Genomic DNA, 19,377 nt, shown 5'->3' with positions numbered 1-19,377 from the left:
AGGGTTGCCAAATTAAACACAGGCTGCTCGGTTCAATTAGAATTTGTGATAAATGACAGAGAATTTTTTTAGTATAAGTTTGACCCATTCAATATTTGGGACATATTTATATTAAAAAGTTACCTGCTGCTCACTTGAAATTGAAACTGAACTGGGTGTCCTGTATTTTTATTTGCTAAATCTGGCAGTAGGGAGAGAAGAGGTCCCGAGGGTCTAGGTAGTCCCCACCTCTATGGTATTAACAGTTTAAGGTCTCAATCTGTTGCTGGAAAATTTTCACACATTTCTTAGAGCCCAGTGCTCCTGGCAGACCTTTTCTGTGGCCTAAAATGGCTGCTTAGCCAGAGTAAGTAACCGTGGAAAGGTACAGAAGAGACTGCACATGGGTTTAGTTTACTGACTCATCAAGAGCCAAGTCCCTATGCAATGAAGAGATGCCAAGACTCCCGTCCCCCCCCCACCCCCACAGGTAAATAAATAGTGTGGTGGGGGAATCAGCCAACACACAAGGAAAAGGAAAACCTGGCTAGCCCTACAAAAATGAGAGGTGGGAATTAAGGGATTCACCGAGGCGCCCCTAGATGGCACTCTTGAACAAAAATCCCAGTGGAGGCTTCAATTCAGCTTTCCAAAGCAGCACTCCCTGCCCCCACCCCAAGAAATAATGGTTGTAAAGTTTTGTTCTACGACGAACAAAAAGCTTTTTCCGAGTGGGATACCCATCACAGTGCAGCTGAATCACACATGATTGCCTGAAACCTAACAGTTTAGGGACACTTATCTGTCTACATTCTCCTATCTCCACCATTAGCTCCCATTTTCTTGGCTGTTGTGGAGTTAGATGGATCCCTTAGTTTATTATTTCTGTATCCACCAGCCTGATTATTTCTAGAAAAATTGGTAAAAATTAGAAATAATACCATCACATATTCGGGAGCCTCTCCTACGTTTCCGATAGGTGACATCAGTCCTCACTAAAACCCTGTGACTGCTTTTCTCTTTGCCCAAAGATCTTCCAGGGTCCTACGACACACAGTCCACACGGACAGGTAGGTCAGCATAGGTCCCAGGCCAGTGCTCCGGTCTGTCATTTTGCACATGAAGCCGAGGCTCAGAGCGGTAACTCATCCAAGGTCACAGTGAGAGTCACCAGGGAACCAGAGCCCAGGACTGCAGGACGCTCCTCTCCAACCCATGGTCTTTACTAGTATCTCTACCACAGCGATTCTAAATCAGGAATGACCGTGCCCCTCCTTCCCCAGGGGACATTTGGCAATGTTTGGGGACAGTTTTGGTTGTCGCAACTAGGGGGAAGGGCAGTACTAGTGGTACCGAGTATGCTGCTGAACCTGCTACCACGTACAGGAAGCCCTCTCAACGTAGAACTTTCCAGCACAGAAGGTCGATAGCGCGGCCACCGAGACCCAGCTGGCAGGGCTGGATTTGGGGCCAGGGAGCATGTGCTCCGGCTCGGACTCGGAACAGAAGGGACTTGGGTTCAGGCTTTTTCATCTATAAAAAATGGAGATACTAATAATATAATTGGCCTATAAGGGTCTCACTGGCTCGTGACGCTTGCATTTGAGAAGGAATGCTTAAAACTTCCCCGTCAGAGTCCTACCTCACGACTTGTGTGTCCTGAGCTGCAGGGACGCTTCCAGAAGAGTTGGTTCGGGGTACGTAGGTGGCCGGAAGCCCTCAGACCCTGCGAAAGGCCATTCTCGGCTGCCAGTCCACCTGTCCTGTCCCCAGGGTGGCCTGGGCACTCGCGCTTCAAGACAAGACAGACGGAAGGGCAGCTGTCTCTGGGCCTCGCTTTCCTCATCTGTAAACCACTCGGGCTTGTCCCGCTGGCTCCAAAAGCGTGAGGGAGAGAAGCCCGCTTTGCTACGGGTGATACGAGGCGGCTAGGCGGGCTTTTGCCAGAACTTTAGGCCGCGCCCGCGAGACCCCAGGCGAGGGGCGGGGCCCCGGGTGTAGGGCGGAGCCCGGGAGAGGAACGGGGGCGGGGCAAGAGTGAGGGGCGGGGCCTGGGCGAAGGGCAAGAAGCGAGGCGAGGGGCGGGGCCCGAGTGAGGGGCGGGGCCTAAGTGAGGGGCTGGAAGCCAGGTCCCCTCCTTCTCCTCCTCTCGCCGCCCCCGACTCTGCTCAGCCTGGCCGCCGGGACCAGGTAAGAGCTCCGGCGCGAAAGAACCGGGCGCCGAGCGGGCCAGACCCCGCGCGGCAGGGCGGGAGGAGGAGCGCGCGGCGGCGTTTGGGAGGCAGTCGCTGTCCCCGGCCTGCGGCCCTCCGTCCGCTGTTTAGGAAAGAGAGGCTGCAAACCGTCTCCTCAGGGTTTATGGAAACGGGCGCCGTCCTCCTCAGCGGCTTCCTCTTCCCACCGAGGACCTCCTCCCCATCCCTGAGGAGAGGGGCGCTCCAAGTCCCCCGAGTTAGTGACAGGGCACTCGATGCCCCGGAGCGCCGCTTCCTCAGCCTGTTTCCTCAGCCCTCTCTCCACCTGCGTCACCCCCACCCCTCCCCTCCGACTCCGAAAAACTGGGCGCCCTTTCCCCGTGTTTCCCAAGGCCGAAATACTGGGAGCCGGCCTGGGTGGGCCCAAGGCGCCCCGCGCCCCGCACAGCGCCCCGGAACGTTCGGGGTAGCTGTTTGCCCCCGGACGGGCGGAGGCGGCGGGGAGCCGGCGGGCCGCCGGTTACGGGGTGCTGCCTTCCTCTTCCGGAGGCTTCTCAGGGCCCGGGGACACCCTTCCGAGGGGTGAGTGACTGAGGGAGGGGCCTGGGCATTGGTGGCCCGCTGGGTGCATTTGACAGCTGTGGCTCCTGCCACATGACCCGCATCGAGCTCCCCAAACCGGTCCGTGTAGCCCTGGGTTTCCCAGGCCCGGGCCGACCAGTACGGGGAGCTGGGCTTGTTCTTGCTCGTCGCTCAAGATCGCTTAGGGGAACTGAGCGCTGGGAACATCCCACAGTCAAGCTCCGTGCCAGCTGCAGCTTCGAAGAGGGAACATGGTGATGCAGGGTTTGGTCCTCCCCAGTCCAGCGGGTTTCTGTTTCGCCAGCGGGACTGTAGACCAGGATCTCCAGCCGAGATGATGAAAATGTCCCTTAATGTGCGTGCTAGACGCTGGAGGTGTTAATAGCGCCACCCACTCACTTAATTCGTAAGTGGGATATTCAATAAAAAAATAAATAATTATGTGAGATCAGGACAGTCCTGGAAATTCCAGGCTGTTGAGTCACACAGTAGGACACTTCACTTGTCAAGGGGCAGAGACTTAGATGAAAGTAGAGAATGATTTATGGCACAGTGCATTTGGGAGCCAGCTTGTTTGGCGTAGGTAGAAAATAAAGAAATTGGCCACCATCACTGTCTGAGAAAGGCTTGGGGGGGGGTGAAAAAAAGGCTTTTGGGGGGACTCGAAATTGTATATTCAGCTTTCTTTCTTTTTTCTATAGTCTTCTCAGTTTTTTGTCAAGCCAAAAAAAAAAAAGTTCTCAGAGGTAATACCATTAATATTTTGTTAGATGTCCTTCTAGATCTTTTACTATGGGACATGTACATAAAATAAATATGTTTATGTAACCATATGGAATATTTTATAATTCTTTAATAATTTTTTTCACTTATCCTGGACTTATTTTCGTGTCACTAAATAGCCACATTATCATTTTATCGACAATATAGTACTTCATTGTATGAATTTATCATTATTTAGCCAGTTTTCTACTGACAGACCATTAGGTTCTTACTACCATTTGTTATTTATTATATATTATAATCAAGGATGCACTGCACATCCTTTTGGTACATTTTGATATACCTGTTTGATTATTTCCTTCGAGTTCCTGGAAAAGAAATTGTTGGATCAAGGTGTGTGCAATTTGAAATTTTGGTAGATACTGTCAAGTTACCCACTCTCTGTGCACCCATCATCAGTGTGTAAAGGCTCTCGTTGGGCCGTTTGGGTAAGACCACTAATGCTTTAAGAAACTTTTTGTTTCTTCCAATGACAGCAAGAGACGGGATGACATGAGAGATTCGACTGCTCCCTACACTGGAGAGCTTAGTGGTAGAAGAATTAAGCCCTAAGAGATTGAAGTGGATTGCAGGATGGCCAAAGAGGAAACCCCGAGTACCTCAAAGGACTTCGAAGAATTGCAGAGAAAGCTGTCTTTGCTGATAGAATCCATCCAGAATAACTCGAAGGTCAGTTTCCAATCAGTATGTATAAAGGAAAGTCCCAAAGTAACACTAAAGTTATGTCTGTCTCAGAAAGTTATGTCTGTCTCAAGTAGAATTTGGAGGTAGGTCAGGAGTCTCTGCCTTACCACCCCGCCACGTCTAAGTTATGACCTTCAAGTTCATTGTTCAAGATGGCTGCTAGAGCATCTGCCATTATATCCATATTCCAGGCAATAGAATGGAGGAGAAGGGGAAGAAAGCCTTACAAGCCACCCTGAATTTCAGGAGACTTCCTGGAAGTCACACATACAATACATCCAAATACATCTCATAGACCAAAATTCAGTCACATGATCACCACTTGTGGCACATGCAACTCTTTAGCTGGATATAGAGGCGACTCTCAGTCTATGTCACAGATATCATAGCTTTTCAGTTTTGTTGTTAATTTTGACTTCTCTGTTACCCTGAAAATGAGGGGGCCAAAGTCTACTTTAAGATTGGTGTTCGGTGTTCCACTAGAAATATGACATGAGCCACATGTGTGATTTAAAGTTTTCTGGTAGCCACATTTAAAAAGAAGCAGGTGAAATTAATTTTAGTGATGTATTTTACTTAACCTGATATATCCAAAATATTACCATTTCAACATGTAATCATTATAAAAAATTATTGATGGAAAAAGTTATTGAGATGCTTTACACTTTTTTTTTTTCTGTACCGAGTCTTCAAAATCAGTATGTATTTTACACAGTGCATTTCACTTTGAACTAGCCACTTTTCAGGTGTTCAGTAGCCATTCAATGGCAATGGGACTTCAGATAGTATATTTCACTTTCTTGCATATTTACCTTTATTGCTCTCTCCTGTATGCTTTTCAGGGAAAAAATAACAGCTCTCAGATATAATACTATTAACATTTTCTTGTATATCCTAGACTTTTTTCTACTCATAAAAATATACATGTATATGTAACAAAATAAACGGTTTTGTAATCTGTTTTTTGTATCAGATAGCACAGTTCCACTAGGGTCTATTTGAAGAGATATCATTGTGCAATCTAGAGTAATATACTCCATTGGAGATCTCTTCTGGACTTATCCCAAAATACTTCTGGTACTCTTTGTGGATTTAGCAAGCTATTTTTAAATTCAACAAGTAACTTTCTAGTCAGCAGGCTGAGACTCTTGTTGTACAAGTTAGCTCAGTAAGAAAGGCCCTCATGCTCATCCACCTCTACAGTTCATTCTCATTATACATTGTGTCCCATAAAGTCACCTCAAACACTGAATTCGCAAGTGCTGAACCGTTGCTCCTAGGGGAAATGCAGGATTAGGTTCTGGCAAACTTCTGGTTACAGCATTTTCATCAATAATTAACACATAACCTGGTTTATGTACATTTCTGTTTAAAGACACTGTGTTTAATGCATGTGGTCGATTCATTAACATTGACCCTATGGCCAGCTGCACCATAATTCGCCTGAACAAAGCTCACCAAACGCATTTTATTTTCTCTGTAAGGCACACCACTGCCTTCTTACACCCAGGAACACTAGATGCTACTTCTGTACATGGGTGCCATTTTAAATGGCAAAATTACCAACAAAAAAAACATTAAAATGTGAAGAACAAAAAAAGGTGGCACTAAATAGACCATGAAAAGGACCGTTGTTAAGATAGCCGAAACAAGAAGGTGGAGTGTCACCTAGATGGACCTCACCTGGGAATGTGTGTTTCAGGTAACTCAAACTTTTTGCTGCTTTGTGCATGTTTGCAAAAGCACCGCAAGTATTGATTTGGGGGTTACAAATCAGTTTTAGTGAGTAAGCAAATTCACAACTATGAAATCCGCAATTCATGGGGAATGACTGACTAACCTCGACTGAGCACTTACTATGTGCCAAGCACTATGCCAGGTATTTGGTGTGTCTTATTTAATAGTCACGTCCACCTTCTGAGGCAGGCCTTTAAAGCATATGAACTCTGCCCTTGATCTTAGGTCTTCAGCCTTGGTCATTAGAATACATTTGTGCTAGATAACTGTCAGGCCAGCCAACTCTCGGAATGATGGGACAGGTTATCAGTTGGCTAAGCCTTGATGTTCTTCAGATAGTCCTGAGGAAGAATAGTGTTTTAAAAAAATTTTGTTGTATTAATTGAATGAATAATTATATTAACTCAATACAGTCATATTAGAGGAAAAAGGAAAGTGAATCACTAACAGATCTAGCAATGGTGATTATCATTATCATCATTATGATTATTAGGCCCCTTCACTATGTAATTTTTACAAATGTTGTTATAATCATGACAGATATAGTTCTGTGTTTTTATTTTTGCTTGCTATTGTACATTGATGTTTTCCATATTGAAGCACGGGTCTTCAGAACAATTGCTTTTACTGGTAGTAGAAACTTCTATCGTATTGACACACCAAAATTTACATAGCTATCCCATTGTTTCTGGAATATTTAAATGATTTCTTTTCCCCAAGTAATTGTAAACCTTCTCTGAGAGGTTAATATGTCCCTTGAACTCTAGATAGGAATAGATGGCTTCCAGATGGAGTGTTTGTGTAACAACTCCATCGTCTTTTAGGAAGTCTCTGGAATGCCTCCTCAAATTTTAATTGTCTTACTTTTAAATGGAGAGAGTCAGAAATCTGCTCAAAACAGCTTAAGCAGATTAACCAGTGGGTGGAACCTGCAGGCATTTGGGGAAATATAAGACTTTCTTAGAAGCCAAGGGCAGGAAGTGAACTGGGGCAGAGCCTTGGGGGTCAGAACCCGTCACAGGGGTCAGAGGCGACTCTCCCTCCCCGCCATGTTTGGGGCCATGTCGCTTCTCTAGTTTTGTCTTCTGCACCTGCCGCATCCTCCTCCCTCTGCAGCCTGGCCTCTTCCTTGGCTCTTCTGTTCACCTGGGCAGACGCGATTGTTCAGTCTGGCACCTTCAGCTCCCCGTGTCTCCCTTGTCTCCCAGCTGAAGCCCTCTAAGGGGCCTGGTCTGGAAGGGCCCAGTTCCTAAGAGCAAGAATCTTAAATACTGGCCCTTTGTCCCTACCCTGGAATGTGTGCATTTTAAAATACCCCGATCTGACCTAGGGCAAGTCGCTTAGGGTCATTGAATCTCCATGTCCTCTAAAATAGGCAATGCTGGCCTAAAGGTTTGCTGTGAGGATGACCAGAGATGCTGTTTGAGAAGTCTTTAGCACAGAGCCTGGCATGCGATGGTGCCAGTCTGTCCCAGCCTGGCGTTACTGGGCTCCTCAGCGCAGCACCCAGCCTGTAAAATCTGGGTTGGATAACCTGTTCTGGCTTCCAGGATGGGGATGGAAAATTACAGCGTGTGTTACTGAGTAGCAAGTCTTCCCACTTTCCATCCTCCCACCGCATCCCCCTCTGTTGCCATGAGAATGAAAAGTTAATTGCTATATTCTAACCCCTAGATTTAAAGAACGTTAAGCTGCTCCTCCTTACCTGCCGCGCAGCATCGTAGGGAGAAAGAAACAAGGAAATGACACTGAGAGCACCTACAGCAGTGCTCGGCACCTGAGCATTTAACGAATGTTCTCTGTTATTATTATCGAGTGTCACTGAATCTCGTCTTCCCCTTCTGTGGCAGACTGGCACGAGCAGGGGCGGCCCTTCTTCCCGAGGGAAGACGACTGCTGGGCTCAGCTGTCTACCATGTAAAATGCTCCCTGCATATCTGAGTGACTTTCTGTTCCTTGGTTGTAGGGCCCAGCCTCAGAAAGAGGCCAAGAGAAAAGTAGATTCTTTCAGGACTAGAAAGAGCAGTCCCGCCTTTCCCCTCACTCTCAGATCCCCATGCCAAACTGTCCCCAAGTCCTGCCGCCGTTTCTTTGTCATTCCGCTTTCATACTACGTTTCCTCTTCCTCTTCCCTCTGTGGCCATCAGTATCGCTTGCCCGATTTCTTGCAAATCTTCCTAACTGCCTCTTGCACATGACTGCCAGGCTCATTTTTCTTTTCTTCTTTTTTTAATTTACTTTTCTAATGGAAGAAATGATTTTAATTTGTTTTTCTTAAATTATTTTTTGGACTACGTCACAGTCCTGCTCAAATGCCAGCAGTTTGCTTCCCATTTTTTTCTTTCTGTTTTCTTACTTTCCAATGAAAATACTATCTGACCCATGTATATTATTTAAAATTTTCTATTAGTCACATTAAAAAGCATAACAAGAAACAGGTCAAATTAATTTTAACAATGTTTTATATAGCCCAATATATCCGAAACATTATATTTTCAACATGTGATTAACATTGAATAATCGTTAATTTTTTACATCCTTTTTTTATATACTTAGAGCACTCAATTCAGATACTAACTTTTCATTGGAAATACTTGATCTCTATTCAGATTTCATAAAATTTACAGTTGAAAAACTTATTTGAAACATACCCAACTTACTTGCAATGTAAAAATTTTCCGATGACTAAATCAAATTTCAGTTTTTAAATTTAAATTACAAATTCAGTTCATTTATCACATAAGCCCCCTTTCAAGGGCTCAGTGGCTACATGTGGCCGCTGTGCTGGACAGTCCTGGTACAGCTCTCAGGGCTGGCATCCTGGTGTTCTAGCCTCATCTGTTCCTCCCCACTGCGGTTACTGGGTCTCCTGATTATAAGGATGAGAGATTACAGATCACCCTGTCATATTACACCTGGGGGGCGTTTACTAAGGGTACGTGTGGACTACAGCCCCTAAGCAATCCAGACCTGAGACAACTCGAGGGGCCGGCCCCACTCCTGGGGTCCTCTCGTGGTCCCTTGCCTCTCTCACCTTCAGCCACCCTAACAGGAGAATCTCACTGGGTTCTGGTCCTCGAGTATCAGAGCTGGGCAGTCCTAGCCCAGAGGCGATTCCTGGTACTGTCCCCTCTGGCTGGAGAAGCTGAGTAGCCACATCTCTGGCAGTTTTTGTCAGAATGGAGTAGCTGGAGTCAGTGTAGCCAGTGGGCATTATGCCATTTTGTAGCCTGTTAAGCAATGTCATTTGTCACGCCTCAAGAGTTATCAGGAGGTGATGCTGAAGCCCCAAAACCAAAGGCTGGGACTCCTTGGTGCAGGCTTTTCTAACTCATCAGGGTGAGCCCTGTGCTTTGGTCACCGTTAACTTGAACTATAAAACCCTCCTGCCTTCCAACTTGCCCTCCGCACTCCCACCATTTGAATCATTTGGGTGAACAGCTATTTTTAGGAGGCACATGTGTTTTGGGCAGTGGCATCTGAGATTGCTATAGCTTCAATTATGTCTTCATTTCAGTAGTTGGCCTACAAGGCGCTAAGGAATGAGACACAGGAAGGACCAGTTTTGATGGAGAAATTTCTAGAATGATGAAACTTTTCAAGGGAACAGGAACATGTCATTGCTGAGGAGAGAGTGGCATAAGAAGAGGGGGGAAGCCAATCTTTGTGGGGTCCCCTAGGGCCAGCTCTGCATTAAAGCAGCCTTCTTCCACTGAACCAGACCCCAAAATCCTTTTACCTGGTGAAGAAAGATAACCATTTATTAATGTGGCTTAAGTTTACAGGAGTCGTCAGGCGCTGGCCTATCTGTGGCATCCAGCTTGATGACATAAAAGCATTTTTTCCTAATGAGGTGGCAATCTTTGAAAGCATTTGACATTTGGATGACTATATTTAGCTTTGAATGACTATATTTTGCCACTTGGAAGCTATATGACTCTAGAGTCATCCAGTCTACAGCTCAATTTCAACCTGCAGAGAGATCATATGGGGATCTCATTTAAAAGGAAAATCTGATTCAGCAGGTCTGGGCAGGGCCTGAGATCCTGCATTTCTAACAGGCTCCCAGGGGAAGCCGAGTAGCTAGTAGCTGACCTCTCTGTGCCTCTGTGAAGTAGGCACATTGTCCATACAGTTCATGGGTGCACACAGCTGCTGGGAGTGCCTTCTGAGAGCGGGTGCGTTGAGCGGCGGAGCCGTGGCTGGGTTTTCCCTCCTTCCACCAGACTTGAGGTTGGCTGGGGCCCTCAGACTTGCCGTCTGTCCACTGCTGCCTTAAGTCATCACTGGGGTGACTTGTGTCTTGGGAGGATTGTTATTGTGTCGACTTCTCACTCAGGAGCCTTCCAGCTTTACGACCTCTGGTTACGCTTCCTGTAGCTCAGGCGGATCTGTCAACGTGGCGTGCAGACGTGGCATTCAACCCTGGCCCTTTCTTCTCTGCTTGCAGATGGTTGCCTTTCTGAAGTCTCCAGTGGGTCAGTACCTGGACAGGCATCCTTTCGTGGCCCTCACCTTGCTGGTGTTTATTGCAGTGTCGGCCGTTCCTGTTGGGTTCTTCCTGCTCCTCGTGATGCTTACCTCCCTGGCTGCTTTTGTGGGAGTCGTTTTACTAGAAGGTATCCTGCTCAGTTATTCGCCCCATTAGAAAATGACTCAATCGGGAGGACATTATTTGTTGGGCATCTGCCACTCTTGTCAAAGGTCCCTATTGTCAAAATCACATCAACCAAGGCAGCTTGTCAGAATAGTTAAAACGTGGACTCCACCGGTGCAATTTTGGACAAGTTATGATGTAAAATGGGGATATAATAATACTATCTCAAAGGGTTATTGTAAGGATCGAAGCTTACAGTTCTAGAAAGTATTTAGCACAACCCATGGCACAGAATAGGTCTCCATGAATGCTAACTATTATTAAACGGAGAGGCCATTCACTCCGCAGCTTGTTATTGAGCACCTATTGTATGCCAGGGCCTTTGTTAGGTACTAAGGTTCCCCCTTTCCCACCCTTCCTCCTGAAGTCTCACTGCCGACTGTCAACTTCTCCCTGTGTTGCTAAGTTAAAATTACTGAGAAAGCACATCTGATTGGCTCAGTTTGCCTTTAAATCAGATCACGAACCACGAGATACTGACCAAAGAGATGGTTGTCATCGAGTCAAGCAATCACTTTTGGTTCATTCTATGGCTTCCCAGAGCTAAAGGCATCTAGCATTGTTCCCCTGCCCATTTACCCTTGAAAGAGAAGGTGGGCATGGTAGGCAGATGGGCCAAATGCAGCCTGGCAGAGTGGTTGTCCAGTAGATATTGATGGATAGATGGATGAAAGAATGAGTAACAAAAGTAACAAAAGTGAATTTAGAGAGAAAGGTGGGGGCCCCTATGTTTTGGTGGCATCGTGGAGCTTCACGGAAGACGGGACTCTGAGATGTGCTGTAACGTCTTGGTTTCCTTTGGGCAAGGATGGTCTCTCTAGACAGCAGGAACAGCTTGTGCAAAGCCTGTAGAGAGGTGGTTCTCGAACTTGAGTGTGCATAAGTCTTAAATTTGCTTTTTGACAATGCGGACTTCCAGCCCTCATCCAGAGATGAAGTCTGCAGTAGGGTCCAGAAATCTGAATTTTTAACAAGCCTCCCTAATGCATCTGATTCTAATACTGTGGTTATTGGTCACATTTTGAAAAACACTGATCTAAGATTTTGTAAATCTTTATGAAAAGGCAGCACATCCATTTATATTCTAGAATTTCCTTCCTTTTCAGGGTCCATCCCTGAAATGATCACTGTGAGTGATCCCCTGTCGTGGGATATTTGTTCACTCCCAAGGCAAGGAGAAAGGTGTCTGCCATGCATCATTTCCTGTGTTATTAGTTCTATGCTGGGGAGTGGGATTTTCTTACGAGGGAGGCAGAGAAAGGACTGGGCAGCCAAAAACGACCACAGCCCATCACACACACGATAAGTCATTTAATTGCCATGTCAACACTCCTTTCTACAGAGGAGTTAAATAAAACTCCAGGCAGCCCAGTCACGCCGTCATCACTTAACCAGGCTCAAACTCGGACTTGTCCACTGTGGAAGTCCATGCTCTCTCCATTGTAGCTTTTGCTCTTTTTCCCTCACAGACCCCACATTATGAAAAATGTATTTTCTCTGCACTTATTCGACGGTAATTCATTAGTACTCATGGTGGGTAAACGGACCAATCACACCTTATGATTAATGTGTGGTAGTTGCCAGGCTATCCGTTGTACATAATCAAAACTTACATTTAGATTTTACTTTATTTAGCCCGCAGAGCCTTTCTATGAATGCTTTATAGATTCTAGCATTCATTAGACAGCTTGAAACATTGGAGGTGATTTTCCTCCCCTATCCTTGCCTCGGCTGCCTCCTGCTAGAGGATTCCACCGGGAGCCCATCCCTGACCTTGAGGATGAAGGGGTCTCAAACTCAAACACCTGTGGGCCAAAAAGGAACAAAAATGAGCCAAGTGCTCCAAGCTCAAGGCAGTCATGTGCTGCTTAATGACAGGGATACACCGGGAGAAATGAGCCATTAGGCGATTTCATCACTGTGCGAACGTCGCAGAGTAACTCACACAAACCTAGGTGTGTGGTCCACCGCACACTTGGGCTGGATGGCAGAGCCTGGTGCTCCCCGGCTCAAGCCTGTACAGCATGTACGTACAGTACTGTAGGTGGCACCCTTGTATAGGACTCTTGCCATGAATGGAGCTTGCAGGACCGGAAGTTGCTCCAGGTGAGTCAATGAGTGAGTGGTGAGTGGAAGCGATGGCCTGGGACATGGCCGTGCACGGCTGTAGGCTTTATAAACACTGTACATGTGGCCTGTCATTGACCGAAATGACAGCATGTTGTTAGGCAGTATGTGACTGTAATTTGGGAACAGTGGGTCTCAAGGAACCAGAAGGGTCGGCCAGTTGCCACCGTGCAATGATGCCCACTCAGGTGCTTAGAGTTCCTTTTTAAGTGATGCTAGAAATCTGGATTTTTATGGGAAATCTACTCGCTTTAAAAATCTGAGTTTGACTGTCGTTTTAAACACAGTGGCCCTGGGTCTGGCGCCTCTTCTTAGAATGCTTACCCTAACCACATTCTCTTCTAGGACTGGTCATCTTCGTGGGCGGCTTCTCACTGCTTTGTGTCCTCTGTGGTTTGGGCTTCGTGTCGCTCGCCATATCAGGGACAATCATAGTGTCCTACGTGGTGGTCTCCAGCCTTGTCAACTACTGGTTTTCTCCCAGGTAAATACATATCAATGTCACAATTTAATCTTTTCCATTCGGGGGATTTTTATAAATAATGCCCTAACCTCAGTCGGTGTCTAGAAGTAAAATTGTAAGAGGCAGGTGTTCACACAGTTCCCCATACACGTCACACATCGAATGGGAATTTATAATGGAGTTCCGCTGCTGTCATCATCCAGCACACATGTGACAACTCATTTTGTTGCCGTGGCAACTCTACGGGGTAGTTATTATTGATTGAGTCCTTTAAAAACATGTCCATGAATTTACAAAAAGTCAAGGTGTTTTTCTGTGAATCTGGAGCTCTGACTCTGCTGTCCCACCGTCTGTTCTGATCCCCTCTGCTCTTCAGAGTGTGCGTGTCTAACCACTGAGTGTACACCTTGTGTTCGAGTATATGAATTTTGTTCCTATATTATGGCTCCTGAATGTCAGCTACTTCGTCTGGGGCCTTGACGGAAGGAATAGTGATCTATTTAAATGCTCAAGGGAAAACCAGCACTGTGGTGACCTTACTGGGAGACAGTATGTTTGTGTATAATGGGCCACCATCCTAAGGGATTTTCAGAGATGATTTTTGTCATTTTGTCCTTGTTGATGTTAGAATCTGATTCCCAAGTGGGATGTGACTCCATTGTGCTTCATTTAAGCTCTTGCTGACTTGACGGTGGTGGCTAATACCCATTAAGCTCTTGCTCTGTGCCAGGGACTCTGTTAGGAACTTTCCAGGCCTTAGCCCCCATGATCGTCACAGCCATCCTGTGGGGCAGGTCCTAGCCCCATGCTGTGACAGGGAAAATGAGGCCAAGTCGCAGGGAAGGGACTGAAATCCAGACCAGTTAATTCCAAAGCCTCTGAACCAAGATGCCAAGTGACTCTACAACAGGCATCAGCAAACAATTTCTGTAAGGGGTCAGAAAGTAGCTATTTTAGACTTTGCAGTTCATGAAGTCTCTGTTGCAGCCACTCAAAAACAGCATAGACAGTAAGCAAGCAAGAGTGTCACTGTGTTTAATAAAACTTTATTTACAAAAATAGACAGTATGCTAGATTTGGCCCGAGGGCCACGGTGCTCTAACCCTTGCTCTAAAAGAGCCAATATCCTGAATTTTGCTTTTCTACAGCATAGCCCTTAAATTTCTTCCCAAAGGGTTTATCATATATTGGAAAATAAAATGTGAAATTAGTATAATTTAAAATCTCTCAGGTGTGGGTCTCATAGGATTGCTTAGTTGATATTCCTGGAGCCACATTCAACTTCTGGTAAATTGCTTTGATCACTCTCGGTCCTAAAGGAGATAAAAAGAGAAATGTTGTCTGTTTGGCTTATTGAGGCTGATGCTTCCGAGCCAAAATCCCTCCCTGCCTCTGAAGCCTGTTCTGCTATGTCACAAGAAATAGCAAAATAGGAAAGCCACCTATTTATACATGAAGAGGTCGAAAGAGATACTCAGGATTTGCCCTTGGTCTCCTTATCCTTATCCAACAAGGCACTTGGACCCATTGTTTTAAGTAGGGCAGAGTTTTCAAGCTATTTGTCCTCAGGTCCCGTTTGACCATCTTAAAAATGATTGAGTCTTCCAAAGGTTTTGTCTATGTGGTTTCAATGTACTGATGATTACTCTAATGGAAATTATAACACCAATTGGAAAAATATTTACTCATTTAAAAAGAACAATATTATCTGTTAATATAAATAACATTTTCATGCAAGCATCCGTGCTTCGCATTTTGCAGACAGCTTTCACGTCAACCTTAGCAGGAATCGGCTGGGTTTGTGCATCTGCCTTCATTGCACTGTGATGTGTTACTATGGTTGAAGTGCTGGAACTAGAATACCCAGCCTCACAAATGGTGGCTGGAAAAGGGAGGAAAAGCTTTTTCAGATGACTAGGGATGTTCTTTGATAGAACACCAAAACTCAGTAAGGGGTAGTTTCTTAAAGGTTAATCGAAATGTGAACTTTTTGTATGGTGCGTCCTCACTTAAAGTCATTGCTAGGTTCTAAGACTTTAAGCAAAATGACGTACGAAGCCAGTTTTGCCATAGGTAATTGATATAAACAAGTGTCAAGTTCCTACAGCATCTCATCAGTGTTAAAAAAAACGGCGTTATTCAAGGACGTGCTCTACTTTGTTATATTAAAATCCACTGGTCTATCTGGCACTTTAATAGATTTTTTTTTTTTTTTAACCGTGCATGATTTTGTAACTTCATGTACTGGTCTTTGGAGAATATCGGTTCATTGAGTGATGCCCATCTTCCAAATATACCGTGAAAAACTCCACCGTTCCTTTGTGAGGGGATGCGAGTGAGACAGGCACGTGGTATGTTGTATTGTTATGAAGACAGTTGTCACCTGAAACCCCTGCACTAGTGAATTCTTCTACACTCAAGGAACAGAAAACTCTCTTGTTAAATGACCCAAAGCATCAGTGCAGGAGAAGAGAAGAACAACTTTATTCCACGATGCAAATGGGATTTTGACCCTAAGACAAAAGATAACACAACTAAAATTGTTAGAAAAAGAAAAAAAAGGAAACAAAACTGTAAAATGTTCTTATGAAAATTGACCAGTCTTTTGAAGAAAGGCGTTGACCTGCCTCCTGCGTAAATCAGCTAGCCCCTGAGAAGGAAAAAGCGTGTCACTTTGTAAGGGAGTCAGCGAGACCTCCCCTGGCAGGTGGGGAGCCAGGGCAGTCAGTGTCCCTAGAGCCACCACATCACTTACTTTCCATCACACTCAGTCTCCCGAAGCAACCAGAGCGGGCCTAGCCTCCTCACGTCTGTACTAAAGACCAGGTAAGGTTTCCCTCTTAGTTGTCATCAGGTAGGAAACGCTTTGGGTGGCAAGTAGTGCGAACCTAAGCAGGTAACTAGTTTACACAAATAGGAGTTTACTTTTATTGCATAATATAAAGATGGAGAGCGCCCAGGGCTTGTGCAGTCACCCCGTGGTGTCATCAACGTACCAGACACCTCCTGCCTTTCTGCGTTGCCATCTCTAACTCATTGGTGTGTGACCTCATGGCCACAATGAAGCTGCTATGGCTCAGGCTACAGCAAGTACCTTCAAGGCAGGATGAAGGGAGGGAAAAAATGAGCCTTCCTTCCCCAGTTGAGCCTGGCCCTTTCCATCAAGTAAGTGAACTCTTTCCCGGGACCTCTCCCCATCCTCCCCCAACCAACTTCCTTGGCTAGAATCTTGTCAGACGGCCACCCTAAGCTGGAAGGAGGGTTGGGGGATGGACTACTTGGCTTTCTCAGCTTCTGTAGTATTGAACTGACTGTCAGTCAGCCAAGCTCTGGTGCGTGACAGTGGGCGTCGGTGCTGGCAAAGCTGTTTGAAATTCTGAGACAAGTTATTCTAAGATTCGGTTAATATCAACAGCACTACGTCTGTCCCACTTCCTCTGAAACCTACCATCACAGACACTAAAAAAGACCAGACTGTCCCTTTCCCTCTGGTGAGGTTGTTAAGAAACAGCCAGTTAATTGGAGTCTGAAGACCAGGGTCCGAATCCCAGCTCTGCCATGTTTTAGCTGTGTGATCTTGAACAAGCTATTTAACTCCTCTGTTTTCTTTCATTGGTAAAGTAGGGCTACTCCTTGCTCTACCTTTCTCAGTGGATCGTTGCGAGGACACAGACAACAATTGGGGAAAACACAATAACCGCATTAGAACGAGGAAAGGGGGCCATAATCCCTACTCCCCAGTTCAGTCATTTTAACCTGTGTGCCCTCAGTTTCCTACTGTGTAAAAGCGGAATAGCCCCAAATCTGGTGTGGTTACAAGAAGCAGCTAAAAAGAAACCATCAAAGAATGTCATGTATTCAGCTATGTATGCTCTCAGCATCGCTCCTTGAAGAGGCCCTCGAGCTAACCATCTCCTCTTGTTACCAAACAGACCACTGACGCCAAAGCCCAGTGGCGACTGCCAGCTGGCTACGAAGCCCACAGCCTCAGGGGGGCGCTGCCAGGAATGACCGACCCAACGGAACCAGAGCTTTTTCCCAGCCACCTCTGGAAGGCTGTTGGATCGTACACACTCCTTGGGATTCTGGGATTCTGGGAGGCTGGGTGGTCCAGCACTCCCTGGACATGCCCCCTGGCTTTCTCACTCGTCATGGGATCCTGCGGCAGCCGCGCTGGACATCTCGTTGCTCCCGTGTCGGTTCTGTCGGCTGGCCTGCCCTCACGTGGACAATCAGCAGAGAACCGTGATGGCTCAGTGGCTCCTCCCACCTCTCACCCGCTTCTCCCCAGTGATGCAGACTTGACCTTGGCAGGGTCCTGAGCCTTGCAGCCTACCCACTTGACCCTAAAGGCTCAGATCTTGTGCCCAAGGGCACAGTTTGGGACAATTGTAGATTTTTTTTTTCTTTTCTTTTTTTTTTTTTAAGACACGAGAGGAACTGTTTATTCACTCATTTGAAACAAGAGGTAGGAGTGAGGTGGGGGGAGGAGGCAGGAACCCAAAACAGAACACATTCTTCTGCCTTACTAGCTGTTTATCAGGACAGCAACATTTTGTAATAATGGCCTCTTAGACAAAGTTGGAAAATAGAGTCCAAACTTAATTTAATGGCCAAAAGCATTTTGAAAAAGTGGGGAAGGTATAGCTTCCACCCTTGAGTACTGTTAAGTGCTGTTACTTTTCTAAATATTTGCACTCGATACTTTTGTATTATTTTATAGAACTTCCCACGTTAAGCCTTTAAACAGTCCTATGAAAACGCTAAAGGACTACAGAAAAATTTAAAATCCTATGGGATTTCTGCTTTAGTGGTTTATTTGCTGTGGTATCTTATTCAATAAATATTTATTTAGATGAGCAGTTTTTCTTTATGCCTTATCCCCTTCCTGTCTGGACATCAGACCAGCTTATTCCTTCTCTGTGGATTCATGGCAGATCTTGGGTAATAAGGCTTTTTAGTTGCCAGTGATATACATTCCACTCACAGTGGCTTAAAAAATGGGGGCTGAGGAGGAGGGATTCATTTCACTCAACTAAAAAAGCCAGAGCGTAGACTTTCGGGCCCTGCTGGGGCCAGGGGCCCCGGTGATGTCATCAGGCACCTCTCTCCCTTCAGCTCGGAGCACTGCTGTTCTCGATGTGAACTGCTCCTTCACGCAGTCCCTCCCCACATGGACATTCCCCATGACAACCAGCCACACCTGTCACTCAGGTTGGCTTCGCCTCTCCTAGAGAACAAGGACTGTGTATTCCTGCCAGTCCACGGGGTATTAATATTACAAGTCGATGATTATTGAATGCTTGTTTTCTTCACATCAGTGTCTGCTATTATGTGTCCGGCTGGGTTCTGAGGCTTCAGTAACAAAGAATGAATAGGTCCTGGGCCTCCCGAAGGTCACTTTCTAATGCACGAGTCACTTAACAAGGGTATCGGTTCTCTGTCGTTACATAACAAGTCACCACAAACTATGGACTTGAAAGAACACATCTATTTTTCTCGCAGTTTGTGTGTGTTAGGGGTCCTAACTCGGCTGGGGAAGGGTCCGCATCCCAGCTCACATGGTCGTTGGCAGCATCCAGTTTCTTGCAGGCGACGTGACTGAGGCCCTCACGCCCTCCTATGGCAGCTCATGTGTCTGCCTGTTTCTCTAAGGCAAGAGAGAGGGTCTCTTAGCAAGACGTGCCTTACATTCTTGTAACGTGATGCATGGACATGTGTGCGTAATCATGTACATCTGGTCAATTTTGCCATATTCTCTGAGTTGGAAGCAATCACAGGTCTCACCCACATCCAAGAGGAGGGCATGTATACCCACAGGTGGGGATCACGGGCCGCACTTTAGGGCCTACGTGCTGCGACAAGTAACGAAATATAAGACTATGGTAAGCTCACTGAAGAAAGTAAAAAGGGGCAAATAAGCCACAATGAGGGCCTTCTTCTCTCTGAACCGAAGAATGAGAAGCTGCCACCGTGCCAGGAGCTGCAGGGTGGGTGTTCCCAGCGGAGGGCACAGCAGCACAAAGGCCCAGAGACCAGAAGGAGCTTAATGTAGTTAAGAAAAGGAAGTGACATCAGCGTGGCTGGGCCTGGCGAACAAACAGCAAATGGGCGAGAGACAGGAGCCCACCGCGTGGGGCCTCACAGGGTGAGAAATTTACCCCGAAGAG

General features: G+C 46.1%; 2 protein-coding genes across 5 annotated transcripts in view; one reads left to right on the top strand and one right to left on the bottom strand.

Moving 5' to 3' along the window:
- DNAH3 (dynein axonemal heavy chain 3) overlaps window positions 1–1,933 on the bottom strand; it is a 143,260-nt gene extending 141,327 nt beyond the window's left edge. The window contains exons 1-2 of the mRNA XM_039840277.1: window positions 1,622–1,933; window positions 1,364–1,512 (exon numbers count right to left, since the gene is read on the bottom strand). The gene's annotated coding sequence lies outside the window, so the exon portion shown is untranslated. The remainder of the gene's footprint in view (window positions 1–1,363; window positions 1,513–1,621) is intronic.
- Window positions 1,934–2,075: 142 nt separating this feature from the next.
- LDAF1 (lipid droplet assembly factor 1) lies at window positions 2,076–18,066 on the top strand. Of its 4 annotated transcripts, none has more exons than XM_039840273.1 (5): window positions 2,076–2,169; window positions 4,010–4,208; window positions 10,341–10,579; window positions 13,090–13,228; window positions 17,140–18,066. In XM_039840273.1, the coding sequence occupies exons 2-5, from the start codon at window positions 4,113–4,115 to the stop codon at window positions 17,527–17,529; spliced, it is 864 nt and encodes a 287-aa protein (XP_039696207.1). In that variant the 5' UTR covers window positions 2,076–2,169; window positions 4,010–4,112; the 3' UTR covers window positions 17,530–18,066. The 4 variants fall into 4 exon arrangements, with proteins under 4 accessions (XP_039696207.1, XP_039696209.1, XP_039696208.1 ...); XM_039840275.1 differs by having other exon boundaries at window positions 10,411–10,579; window positions 17,140–17,438; XM_039840274.1 differs by lacking the exon at window positions 2,076–2,169 and adding an exon at window positions 2,734–2,756.
- The last annotated feature ends 1,311 nt before the right edge of the window (window positions 18,067–19,377 follow it).

Source organism: Pteropus medius, unplaced genomic scaffold (assembly GCF_902729225.1).
Source record: "Pteropus medius unplaced genomic scaffold, Ma_sr-lr_union100, whole genome shotgun sequence".
Lineage (NCBI taxonomy): Eukaryota > Metazoa > Chordata > Mammalia > Chiroptera > Pteropodidae > Pteropus > Pteropus medius.
This window is presented reverse-complemented; position numbering and strand designations above follow the sequence as displayed.

Excerpts from the sequence above, each read along its gene's own strand:
- LDAF1 (XM_039840273.1), top strand. The coding sequence starts at position 4,113 with ATGGCCAAAGAGGAAACCCCGAGTACCTCAAAGGACTTCGAAGAATTG. Across the intron at positions 10,580-13,089 it reads GGGAGTCGTTTTACTAGAAG|GACTGGTCATCTTCGTGGGC; the intron begins GTATCCTGCTCA and ends ATTCTCTTCTAG. Across the intron at positions 13,229-17,139 it reads AACTACTGGTTTTCTCCCAG|ACCACTGACGCCAAAGCCCA; the intron begins GTAAATACATAT and ends GTTACCAAACAG.